Raw genomic sequence first — 13,223 nt, forward strand, 5'->3', positions numbered from 1 at the left:
CTCAGCAGACCTACTGGAGAATATGTTCCATAAAATAAGTAAGTGAAATAAGGAAAAAAAATATGACACCAAGGAAACAGGAGAGCCTATCCCAAAAGTTATATTCATCAAGATCCCAGGTTGTGGGACCTGTGCAACAGGTCTAGTGAGTCTCAATGAACAGATCAGAAAAATCCAAGAGAGATTAATTCAAAATAAAATTCAGCTTTGCGCAGTGGCAGTATCGTAGCCAATGAGGTTTATCCGAGGCGCGATTATTGCTAATTCAAAATAAAATTCAGAGAAAAGGGAGTATGTTTAATACACTAAGAAGAGATTTATGTAACTCTCATTACTAGGAGAGTTTAGAGTACATTAGGGGAAAGTACCTAAAAAATTAAGTGAAGGGCGCCTGGGTGGCTTAGGTGGTTAAGTACTCAACTCTTGATTTCAGCTCAGGTCATGATCATAAGGTTGTGAGATCCAGCGGTCCATGCTCAGTGCAGAGTCTGCTTCTCTCCCCCTGCCCCTCCCCCCACTCATGCACATGCTGTCTCTCAAAAGTCATTAAAAATAAACAAAATTTTAAAAAATTAAAAATTAAGTGAGTAAAAATGATAATTACAAGAAAAACAAAAAGTATGGAAATGCAACCATCTTATATCACAGGATTCATCTGAGCAGAGGAATTACATAGTCTTAATAATTTAACCTGTATATCTATACAACTAAACTTATAAACATACTGAATGTTTTGGAGGAAAAGGAGTATATGTATGTATCCAGTGGTGAGACGGGGCAGTGAAGAGGGCTAAAGCAGCAATATAAATATGTTATTTGGAAACACGGAGGTAAACAGCAAAGGAAGTCACTAGCATCTGTGAAGCAGCATATATATTTTTGTACATGTGCATATGTGTGCGCACATGTGTGTTTTGTGGCAGGGTCAAATTGTTCTCTGATATGTATTATATATAACTTAGAATAGAAAATGAATTTTTAAGAAATATCCCAGTATATTCTAGAAGGACTATATACAATACCTGAATATACTATACCTGGAAAAAGGCGCATTCTGAATACTTCTTCCAAATTGCCTCTGATCTGGGTTTATTCTGACAGTATTTTGCATACATCTGAAAATTATCTTTCTGTGATAAAAAGCAAATTCAAATGTATTACCAATTTGTGAACATATACTTTTCTTACCAAGAAAGGCTGAGCAAAAAAAAAGAAAGAAAGAAAGAAAGAAAGAAAGAAAGAAAGAAAGAAAGGCAGGCTGAGCAAGAATGAGTGCAGCCAAGCATTATAGGAAATGTGGCCTAAAGGCACTGGCAGCTGGGCAGGATCCCCCTTTGTACTCCAAGAAAAGCATGCCCACCAGACTGAGTAGAGGGGCATAAATTATCCCAGTAATTTCATAACTTTTACTTACTCAGTCTTAAAGAGAGAGAAAAGCCTTCTCTGACTGAATCATAAAAACAGATGAATTTTTCTCATAAGTATGAGCTAATAGGGTACAAAGAAACATGCTCTTTCCATGTTATTATTCTCTCATTTCCCTAGTGAATGAACTTGGAGCTAACTTCCAAGGTCCTTGGTTCATCACTGGGATATCATCATCATATCATAACCCTGCTAGGCATCTGCCCATGTTATTCTCTCTGCTTGGAATCATCTCTCTTTGACTCTTTAACATGCTTCTCATGAGTCATCTCTTCTAGAAAGCCATCATTTATACCTCCTATCTACATAAGATGCCCCTCTTCTCAGCTCCTACAGGATTCTTTGTATCTCCTTGATATAGTACAACTCACACTCTATACAATGATTTTTCCCTCTTTTTCTATGGTCTTGGTCTTGCTATCCACATTGCCTAGCACAGTGCTTGATGTATAGTAAGGGTTCAGTAGATGGGTACTGAATGAATGAACATATTGACAGGCATTTATTAAACCAATACTGGTTGCCAATAAACTCTGCTCACCTTATAAGAGATACAAAGATATATAGGATATGGACCTTGCCTCAAAGAGTTTTACATCTAGTTGGAGACAGAATTCATAAATATGTGTAAATGTATAGCAAATGTAAAATCCCCAATGAGTAGCAAAGACATGAAGTACTACAAGAGTCCAAAGGAAAGAGACTGATGTTGCTTACGGAAGTCAGGGAAGAATCTGGCTATCATTCAAATGTGTTTAAAATCAGAATATACTGGGAAAGGTAATGACAAACAATTTTTTCTTAACCTTATATTCTGAGTCCATTAACGCTCTGTGGGATAAGACATCTATTCGGAAGCTTTCAATGATCACCATTATCAAATTGATTCTCAAATCAACATGGAACTGATTTTTCAGGAAGAGGAAGTAGATAAGCAAAGAATATTCTAAGAAAAAATTCTAATGGAGGAGAGTATGATTATAAAGCCTGGGAAGTCAATTGTTCTAAGCCTTCTCTTGAGACATGGAGAAACGAGCCTCCCTGAATGATCTCGTAGAATAAAAAGAACAGACAGCCCTCTGTTTCACAAAGTTCCTGTGACAGATACTCTGGTGTCTGAAAGTCAGACCACATTTGATTCTGACTTTACATGCATTAAAGGGGAATTCCATGGCATCTTGGAGGCTAAAAATTAACCAAACCAAGAATGGTTGTGTGAAGATGATTCCGAGTCTCACATCTTCCTAGCCAGAATGGTCCCTGGACTCCTGGGATCATCCAAAGGTCAGTGGTCACAAGCTGAGCCATTGAAGCATTTGATACCACAGAAGACAATGGCCATTTGCATGCTCTAGATACTCCACTGCAACAACTTCTATAACAAAACTTGGTTTAACATTAAAGACTTGCTGGAGTGATGTGTCTCTTCCAAAAACATAAAGACATAAAAAACAATACCTAAAAAAAAAAAATACCTACTTTGTCTTGAAATCTGGTCCTATAAAATAAGCTGCTATTTTAGTGGCCCATATTTATATATTTTAAAATAATAATTAACAAACCCTTTCCAGGAAACAAGGTCCCACTCTTTCTGGAGCGTCAACGCAATCTTCCAGACTGTTCAAGAAAATGCTGTGAAAATTTCAAAGAAAAAAATAATTTTATGTGAAATATAAGCCATTGGTCAATAACCATTTAAATAATATGATGAAAAAGAAAATTCAATTCAGTAATTACATACTTGTTATGGAATTCATATATTTCTGCCATATTTCCAAAGAGAATATCTTTTTTATTTCTCAGAAGAGGTGGCATAAGATCAAACATCTCAGGATTATCCATCTCGGCTCTATAGCCCTACCCAAAAGAAATACATTTATTCATTAAAAAAAATATTCACATTATCATTTGTTTGGGCCACCAAACTACAGATACAGCAGAATGTATAGGGGATGAGTGGGTAAAGCTGTTGGTAACTTTAACAATCAAATCTTCCAGTACCCAAAGTTATCCATTTTTTTATATTTTATGTTTTTATTTTTAGAAAGCAAGACAAGGGAATCATGGTTTCCCACTCAACAGATAGAATAAAAGTGATTCTCTGGCCTTAGGGATAGCTTATAATGTAGGGAAACAAAATAGAAACCAAGCATGAAAAATTATATTACAGGTCATTAACCTCTCCTTAAACTGGCAATAAGTGTTTAGGTTTTTCAGACCAAATTAATATTATGACCTTTGTATCAAATGAATGTTTTTCTCCTACTTTTAGTTCTTTACATCACAATCTCTAAATAGCACCCTGGGAATAATTATAACAATCTGCTGGATCTGGATCTCTAAGAAGATAGCTTATCTCGTCTATAATAAAATCTGAGTTCCACAATTCTCACTACTCCAGGAGAACCTGAATTTGCACATTTCACACGCATGCAGCCTCAAACAATGGGAGAAATATCGCTGCTGGCTTGTGACAATCAGGGAAAAAGGCAGAAAGAGAAGACTCAAGACCTCCTAATGAATGTAACAGGAGAACATTTGGGCCAAGATGGGAAAATATATTTTGAGTCACTTACCAACAAAACAGTAAACAGCTCACGAACATACACCCTCTCTGTCTGTATCAGCTCATTCAGGACATGGCTAAAGTGAAAAGGCAATATTTAAATCAGTTATTTTTTGCTTTAGAATTGTATTGTGACCTTTCAAATCATTCTCATTATAAATAGTCTAAGGCAAAAATTGTTAATGCGTAGGAACTACCAATGGTTTTGGTTTTATCATCAAAATACAAAATTAATTATATGGTTTCTAGAATAAGTACCACCCACAAGACTCTTTAAAATACATTTAGAAGAAAGGAAAAGGGCTCAGGACTTATTTTTAAATAAAAAAGCAACCCACTTTATTTCTATCTGACTAAGCTTAAGAATCAATTTACTGGATGCCTGGGTGGCTCAGTGTGTTAAGCATCTGCCTTTGGCTCAGGTCATGTTCCTGGGGTCCTGGGATCGAGCCCCACATCGGGCTGTCCTGTTCAGTGGGGAGTCTGCTTCTCCCTCCTCCTCTGCCCCCTGCTCCAGCCCCCAGCTTGTGCTTGCACTCTCAAAGAAATTTTTTAAAAATATTTTTTTAAAAAAAGAATCAATTTACTGAAAACTCAAAAGTGTATTCTTAAAAGTTTGGTAAATTTTTTTTGTAGGTCAGTGGGGGAGAGCACAGTTTCTCTAGCTCTCTCTCTCTCAAAAAAATAATGACATTAACATCTTAGGCCCAATTTTCCCTTTTTCCAGTAATGTTCTGAAATTTTCCAAGACATGAAATGGATTTATTATACTGGTTTCCCTAAATATAGCTCATACCTATACTCCTGTAGTAATTACTTTATGGTCTCTTTAAAATAAAATACATTTCCTTCCAACGTGATTTCTAATTGACATCGTATTTAAAATTCATCTCCTCACTCTCCAATATGGGTAACTCATTTAATTTAACGTCTACCTTTATCTTCCTTTTATTTTTACATTTTTAGGCATTAACATTATTTGAATATCTATCTCCATACAACTCTAGGATATAAAATTTTAAAGGTGAATATTCTTGGGACGTCTAAGGGGCTCAGTTGGTGAAGTATCCAATTCTTGGTTTCAGCTCAGGTCATGATCTCAGGGTCCTGGGATCAAGCCCTGCCTCAGGTTTCGTGCTCAACAGGGAGTTTGTTTCTCCCACTTCCTCTACCCCTCCCCTCGCTCATTCTCTCTCTATATCTCAAATAATTTTTTTTTAATTTGTGGGGGGTTTTTTTGTTCTTACCATTGAGTTGTAAGAGTTCTTTTTAAAAATTTATTTATTTACTTACTTACTTCTTTATTTGACAGAGAGAGAGGGAGAAAGCAAGCAAGCAAGCAGGGGAAGGGGCAGAGGGAATCTCAAGTAGAATCTCAAACAGATTCCATGCTGAGCACAGAGCCGGATGCGAGGGTAGATCTCACAACCTTGAGATCATGACCTGAGCCAAAATCGTGAGTCAGTCACTTAACTGACTGAGCCACCCAGGCGCCCCAAATAAAATCTTTAAAAAAAAAAAAGATGAAGATTCTTATGTCTAGAATAGAAACATAATTTTATAAAAGTAAACAAAACAATGATTACTGTTAACATTTATAAAATAACATTGGATATCAACCCTTGTAGTTTTTGAAACACTGTCTCATGCACTTTTACAAAAGAGGAAATGAAGATTCTGGAAAACTCTAGTTAATTTTCAAGTCACACAAACAAAGCATAGGTTAGCCAGGCCTAATTCCAGGACTTCTAACACCTCATCTAGTGTTCTTTTCATCCCACCTAACAGAACCCCATTTTGTGATTTCAAAATACAAGCACATTCGCCTTTAACACTGAATCAGAGATTCCTACTGGTAGACGTGTATATGAGTGTATGTCAATAAAGAAAAATACTTCTGTAAAACATCCAAGCTATTGTCATTGTCCAAACTGGAGGATTGACCAGAACTTCTCTTCTCCCGACAATCATGCACCACTTCAATCTGAAATGATGAAAATAAAAGTTAAATTAGCATCTATGTAGGTATAGTTCTTCTTGAAGGAAATCTAGGTCAAATTAAGTTTTCTCTAGGTCCTGTGTAGATAACTTGAAAAATAACCCTAGGATTATTTTTTTAGAAATACCTTTGATATGTACTCATAAAAAATTATTTGAGTTGCCAAAGAGGACAGACTTAAGGTACTAATTCAAATTTATTTTACGCTTGGGTGACTCAGTCAGTTAAGCATCTGACTCTTGATCTTGGTTCAGATCATGATCTCAGGGTCATGAGATGGAGCCCCAAGTCGTGCTCCACACTAGGCTGGAGTCTGCTTAAGATTCTCTCTCTCCCTCTCCTTCTGCCTCTCCCACCACACCCCACCACCACCCCACCACCCCTGCTTTAGAGCACACTCTAAGAAAAAAAAAGAATTTATTTTACATATTAAGTAATTTCTCATTTATTTGGCATTTGGGGGGAGTGAGGTTAATTTATAAAAAGTTTAATTTCTAGATAACTAAAGCTTATTCATTGAAGAAAAAAAAACAGCTTTTTAACCTTAATGATTTTTAATGGAAATTTTCTAGGAAATATTACATGATTCCTTGAGTTCTCTAACCAAGGCTACACAACATCACTGACCCTCTTTCTAATGATTCAGTGGTATCATCAGGAACATGAATGATGTGATAAAATCTTTTTTTTTGATGTGATAAAATCTAATAACTTGTAGGTAACTGTCTATTCTTTCTTAAAATGGCTGTAACCTGTTGATGTCATCTCTGCTCTCTGCCACATGTTGGCTTTTGCTACAAGTGACTTCCTAGATCCTAACCCACCATCTTATTTTTTTTATTATTTTTTTTTATTTTGAAGACTCTACAGGAATTGGACTGGCCTACTGAGTCAGCTACATGAGATCCGTGATGGTTATTTGTTCTTCAGAAGCCTTAGAAGTATCTTCCAGGGATCCTGGCTGTATTGGACTTTGGAGACTACAAAATGCCTGAACTCCAAGTAAATGTAGCATTACTATGTAGAGCCCAAAATGAAGTACAGGATCTGTCAGCTAAAAAGCATTTCCACAAAACATCACAAACACATCATGTGGAAAGGCACAAACATTAATTGACTACTTCCTATATATTATGCAGGCACAATTATAGGTACTTAACACGGATCATAGTATCCAACCTTCCCAGCAATTTAGCAAGCTATGGCATACTTATCCTCACTTTATATATGGGAAATCAGAGGCTCAGAGAAGTTTAGCAACTGGGCCAAGGTCACATACCTAATAAGTGATGAAACACAGTCAAGCTCATGGTGGCCACCATTATGCTCCCTCCTTAAGAATATGTTTTGATTTGCTCTATCTGAATGTACCAACAGTTATCATTTTAATACTATAACACAGGTTGATAATGCTGCATAGTTTTTCACTCATCAGATAAGTATGCATCATTTACTCCTAGCAAGTTTCTGAAATACAAGTTTGGAAAGTTTCGAAACATAAATATTTATGTTTAAATGCCTAAGGATTGTGCAAATTGACTTGAAGTGGAAGAATGTGTGCATTTTGGAACTGGGTTCACCAGCTAGAAATCTCCCCAAGAAAATGTACAGACCCACAGCCTATTTTTCCCCTGGGATATGTAAATGGAATAAATCCACGTAGAGGAATGTTAAGGTGTCATGAGTGGAAACTGGAACCGAAAGACCTGTTAAGACTAGGGATAGGACACTTGGGTGGCTCAGTGGTTGGGTGCTTGCCTTTGGCTCAGGGCATGGTCCTGTGGGTCCCAGATTGAGTCCTGCATCCGGCTCCCTGTGAGGAGCCTGCTTCTCCCTCTGCCTGTATCTCTGCCTCTCTCTCTGTGTCTCTCATGAATAAATAATAAACTCTTTTAAAAAAAGACTATGGAATTTGGTACTCAGCCTATTTCCTTCTTGAAAACAGAAGTTGTAGCTGGACAACATGATAACCAGGCATGATATATATCAGTATAGGTCACTCACTGGCCTGCCAATCATGACATACAACACTTAGAATGCCACCATATGCCCCGCTTTATTTGAAAATGCTTCCCAAATATAATCTTATTTTTATACTAACTCTATGATGAGGGTGTTCTGTTATTATCCTCATTTTGTAGATAAGGAAATGGAGTTCCAGAGAACTTACCCAAGATTATATGCCCAGTAACTGACGGAGTTGGGATTAAAAGCCAGGTAGTCTCTACAGTTGCTCAACAATCTCTATCACTGCTATACTACCTCTTGGATATCTACCTTCTTGTCCTTAGTTACCATCAAGAAGACACAAGGAAAATGTAGGGCCCTACAGCTGTGATGAGGCTACTCTGCAGATATCAGAATATCATGGAAAACTGAGAAGGAGACTGGTATCTATCAAGAAACTAATAGATGTCTTTTTTGAGCCCAGAGTACGGACCATTAGAACCTGTCCTTCGTCCATGTTTCATACTTGCAGGAATGTAATCAATTATGAAAGAAATCTTTTGTAGAAAGGTGCAATACTTATTTAAGTTTATTGAGGTGGGGTGGAGGAAAGAGAAGCTGGGACGTATAGATGTTTTAGAGAAATTAATTCTGAACTTGAGCCAAGACTTAAGAAACTGCTCATGCACCTGGGGATATGCCAGCACTGCAATTAGACCCTGTGCAGCAGCAGCTTTTTCTTTTAGATTAAATAGGCTTTCAAACACACAATGTTGGTTTAGTGGATTAAAAATATGGTTGAGGCCTCCATACCAATTCTGCAACTACAGCAATAAACTCAATTTTGAATTAATTAATGGTATTTACTTTTAAGTTGCTCTGATTTTGTCTCCAAGTCTTCTTTCCTAGTAGAAAAATATGAAAGAGGAATTTCAAACCAGAATTAAAATCAACACTTTTAATTAAAATGCATGCATGTTTATTAAATAGAGAGCTATGAATATTCTAACATATTTATATTAGTATTTTTAAATCACACCATACAAAACAGTTGAGTGGTTAGTTTCATCTATATGATTTCAACTTCTTATTGAGCACCATTTTGCCATGTATTCACCCATTCTCTGACTCATCAAACATTCACCTGATTGCCAAGCAAGCACGAAGGTTAAGTGTTAGTATTCATAATTATTTGTAGATTTAGTATTCATTTTGACATATAAGCATTTAATTAGATTGTAGCTCACAGACTAACTATATCAAAAAGAGTTCTAAAAAATCTGAATGTAACTAATAATTAGAGCATCTAACATTTATTTGGCACCTACTACATGCCAGACAGCTCTAAGCCCTACACATCCATTTTGGTTTTTCATCCTCAAATCAACATTAACACATAAGTACTATTTCCATTCCCATTTTATAGATAAGTAAGTGAGGTTAGTATCTTGTCCAAGAAGCAGAGGCAGTGTTCAAATCTGCGTAGTCTACTGTCAGAATATGCGCTTCTAACAACTATATAAAACAATTCCGAGGCATATTAAAATGCTAAAAACAAAACAACTTCATCAGAATTCCAAGCTTTAATCTTTCTGTTCTTCCTGTTTAATCTCTCCTTTTCTTTTTTTTAACATGTTGAAAGTGAAGTTACCTGTCTTTTTTGTAAGTTTGTTTGTTTTTAGTAATCTCTACATCCAATGGGGGGGCTCAAGCTTACGACCTGATATCAAGAATTGTAGGCTCTTCTGACTGACCCAGCCAGACACCCCTCCTTTTCTTTGTTTAATCTTTTCTGTTCTGTTTACAATGGGTGAGCCCCTATATTATTAAGGAAGGAGTTGAATGTCCCTACAAACCCCAGGGCATGGTCCAGTGTAAGACTAGGTCATTCACATTCCTTATTTTCAGAGTTGCTAAAAAGGCTGCCACTCACACAGGCTGCACGGGTCTCATCTCTCTATGCAAGAAATACACTTTTTGCCCTTTCCTCCTTGGTAGGAACTGCTGCAAGGCACAGTCAGGGAAAGGCTATGCTGTTATGTGCTCTAAATTTTATACTTCACTTTAATTATTTAAAAATATATTTTAGGGTTGCCCAGATGGTTCAGTCAGTTAAGCATCTGCCTTCAGCTCAGATCATAATCCTGGGGTTCTGGGATCAAGCCTGGTGTCAGGTTCCCTGCTCGGTGGGAAGGCTGTTTCTCCCTCTCCCTCTGCCCTCTCCCCTGCTTGTGCACACTCTCTCTCTCTCTCTGTCAAATCAATCAATAAAATCTTTTAATATGTATATTTTAGGGGCCCTTGGCTCGCTCATCAGAAGAGCATGCAACTCTTGATCTTGTCAGGCCCCACGTTGGGTGTAGAGATTACTTAAATAAATAAACTTTAAAAAACTTTTTTAAAAGAGTGAAAATAAAAATATATTTCACAGGGGCTCACACTGGCCCAGTTAGTAGCATATGCAACTCTTGATCTAAGAGTCATGAGTTCAAGCCCCATGCTGGGTGTGGAGCCTACTTAAAATACATACATACATACATACATATATATGTATGTATTTTAAGTACCGAATATAGCATAATGTATAGAGATATTGAATCACTACGTTGTACATCTGAAACTAAAGTAACCTTGGTGTCAACTACACTCAAATTTTAAAATTTTTTAAAATATTTTATATCCAAGTTTTATGTTATAAATCATATGTGTAAATATATAAGTTAGACTTAGTGGCATTTGCCACATAAAATCAATTTCTCACTAAAAACTGATGTTCACCACTTTAAAGACACCTGATACACAGAGCTCCAAACTTATTTATAAAGGTAACTGAGGGAGCCTTACTAATTAGCTTTACTCATTAATTATTTGCAACTCTATTAAGAGCTGAAAAAGGAACATATGCACAACTCATGAGGAACGCAGCTTTTTCTGAAAAGCAAGGTAGAGAAATTCATTCTTTGAATGACATAGAGATATCTACAATTATGGAGCACCTGTACTATATGCGAAGCTCTGTGTTTGGTGCTGGGACAAAAACATGAACTGCACACAGTCCCTGTCCTAGTGGAGTTTACAGTCTACCAAAAGAGATGGCTTGTTACCACACAGCATGATCACTCAACCAAAAGGGGCGCCCAGGAGGGGCCAAGGTGGGCGAGCTTACCTGAAGCAGGTGGACTAGGGACAAGAAATGTGATGGAGGAAAAGAAGCCAGCAGAGGGGAGAGGGAGAGGGAAGGGAATAGTGTCCCAGAGAGAGATCGGTATGGTAAAGTCCAACAGGCAAGATGAGGCATTTGAAACAGAAAAGTAGGGAACCGGGGAGACAGCTGCAGTTGTCAAGGCAACAGGTGACATTAGCCTGGATGAAGGTAGTGGCAGCGAGCAGCAGCGGTGAGGATGGAAAGAGGTGGATTCTGTGACTGATTAAGGGGGGGGGCATTTGTGCAAAGGGGAAGCCAGTGTCCCAGGCGGAGACGAGCGGGGGCATGACAGTACTATTCACTGGGATAAGGAACCCAGGAGGAGTTTGCAGGAGAGGCTATCAGGTGGGGGTACGTGTGCAGTCTGCGCTGCGGTAAGAAATTCAAGGCCGCAGATGGTAAACGCAGGTCTGAAGCTTATGAGAAAGATGCAGACTAGAGCTAGTTTTGGGAGTTCAAACTACACTTTACCCCCCACAATGTTCTTCACTAACTTCCCTCTGTAGTAAATATTACTTCGGGTGTTAAGTGGCCAACTCTTGATGTTGGCTCAGGTGCTGATCTCAGGATGGTGAGATGGAGCCCCGAGGGAGGTTAGGGTTCTGTGCTCAGCGTGGTGTCTGTTTGAGATTCTTTCCCTCGGCCCCTCCCTCTGCTCCTCCCTCTGGTCGCACCCCACCTCTCAAAAACAAAATAAAATCTTTTTAAAATATAATTCAACAAATATTTACTGTTTCCTGCTAGTTGCCAGGCACTGTGGTAGGTACAGGATTCTGTTTGATGTAAATTAATAAAAATAAACAAACAAAAACAAACAAAACAAGTTTGACTTATTGTAATGAAGATTAACACAATTTGATTTGACCAAATCTTATATATTTGGCTTAGCAATTAGAAGTCTTAAAGAACTATTTAGAGCTGATTGTTATAATCCCCATTACTCACAGAGCAATAGGGTAACATAAACAATGCAGCATAAATGATGCTTTGATTTAATTTAAAAATGATGCTTTTAAGTTATATAAATGATGAAAAATCATTTATCCATCCACATCATTTATTCAGTCAGCTGCCTTCTTCCACATAAATACATTAGGCCATCTTAAATTGAAGAAAATTCAAGCTACTCCCAACAAGTAGTTGTGTGTGGATGACACAAGAGTCCCTAAAATGAAAGAAAGCTTCATTTTTAACATTGCGAATTGTTTTTCTTGGTTTCTTTTTATGAGTGATCATTTGATGAGATTGAGTTTAGAAGCATAAGCTACTTTTCACTAGCTTGTCATTTTCCAAGGTAAGTTTAACGATGAGAGAATATGGATGATTGTTATGAAAAAAGGGAGAAAGTTAATTATAGGCAAAATTCAAGAATGAATTGCTGCTGCTTTTTGGATGTCAAACTGGTTTTTCGCATGTACACGAACTCAGAAAATGTACCGAAGAAAAGTAATAAAGATGGGTACCTCTGGAAAAAAGTTTACATGCTTGAAAGAAAGAGTATCCAACTCCCACTGCAGAAAAAAAGTGTAATGCCATTAAATAAGAATATCAGAAAGGAAAAAAATAAAACAAAATGTACTTCTCGTGATTAATGCCTTCAGAGGAGCTGAGCTTTTTAGAGGACTACAGACCAAGAAACCTTTGTCAGATGGGTGGTCTAGTTTATGCAATACTTCTTATACTTAATAAGTTTTTTTTCTTTTGGTCTTCACAGCAACACTTTCAAGTCAGTAGGAATAGTTATTCTTATTTGACAAACAAGGAAACTAGGCTAAAAGAGGCTAAGTGAACCGTCCCAGCTCACACAGCCAATAAACAGAGCCAAACATCTAACTGAGGTCTGTCTGCTGCTAAGGAATAGAAACCTATCCTATTTTTATTCTCAGAGCTGTTGGTTTGTATTCCCTTATTGGTTTGGGGGGGTTTGTTTTATTCTTTTGCCCAGTATCTTCTTGGTCAATATTCTCCACTTAGGGCACTGTTCATAGTTTTACTTGTGAGTCTATTTTTATTTAAATAACTGTTAACTACCTAATGTTTAGTGTCCCAGCTTAGTGACATGCTTTCGTCACCTCGTTTTC

General features: G+C 37.3%; 1 protein-coding gene and 1 non-coding gene across 6 annotated transcripts in view; one reads left to right on the forward strand and one right to left on the reverse strand.

The window, feature by feature from the left end:
• The window catches only part of MCF2 (MCF.2 cell line derived transforming sequence), an 83,615-nt gene that overhangs the window by 30,767 nt on the left and 39,625 nt on the right, over positions 1-13,223 (reverse strand). For 4 of the 5 annotated variants that reach the window (XM_038588439.1, XM_038588442.1, XM_038588440.1 and 1 more), the window contains 7 exons: positions 12,606-12,653; positions 8,805-8,842; positions 5,887-5,975; positions 4,002-4,068; positions 3,167-3,282; positions 2,988-3,057; positions 1,038-1,130 (listed from right to left, as the gene is read on the reverse strand). In XM_038588439.1, the coding sequence (XP_038444367.1) occupies positions 1,038-1,130; positions 2,988-3,057; positions 3,167-3,282; positions 4,002-4,068; positions 5,887-5,975; positions 8,805-8,842; positions 12,606-12,653 (521 nt within the window). The remainder of the gene's footprint in view (positions 1-1,037; positions 1,131-2,987; positions 3,058-3,166; positions 3,283-4,001; positions 4,069-5,886; positions 5,976-8,804; positions 8,843-12,605; positions 12,654-13,223) is intronic. The other variant, XM_038588441.1, reaches the window with a different exon arrangement.
• Positions 204-342, forward strand: LOC119868681. Its single transcript, XR_005386649.1, has one exon. It is a non-coding gene; the product is annotated as a U4 spliceosomal RNA (small nuclear RNA).

This window comes from Canis lupus, chromosome X, assembly GCF_011100685.1.
Source record: "Canis lupus familiaris isolate Mischka breed German Shepherd chromosome X, alternate assembly UU_Cfam_GSD_1.0, whole genome shotgun sequence".
NCBI lineage: Eukaryota > Metazoa > Chordata > Mammalia > Carnivora > Canidae > Canis > Canis lupus.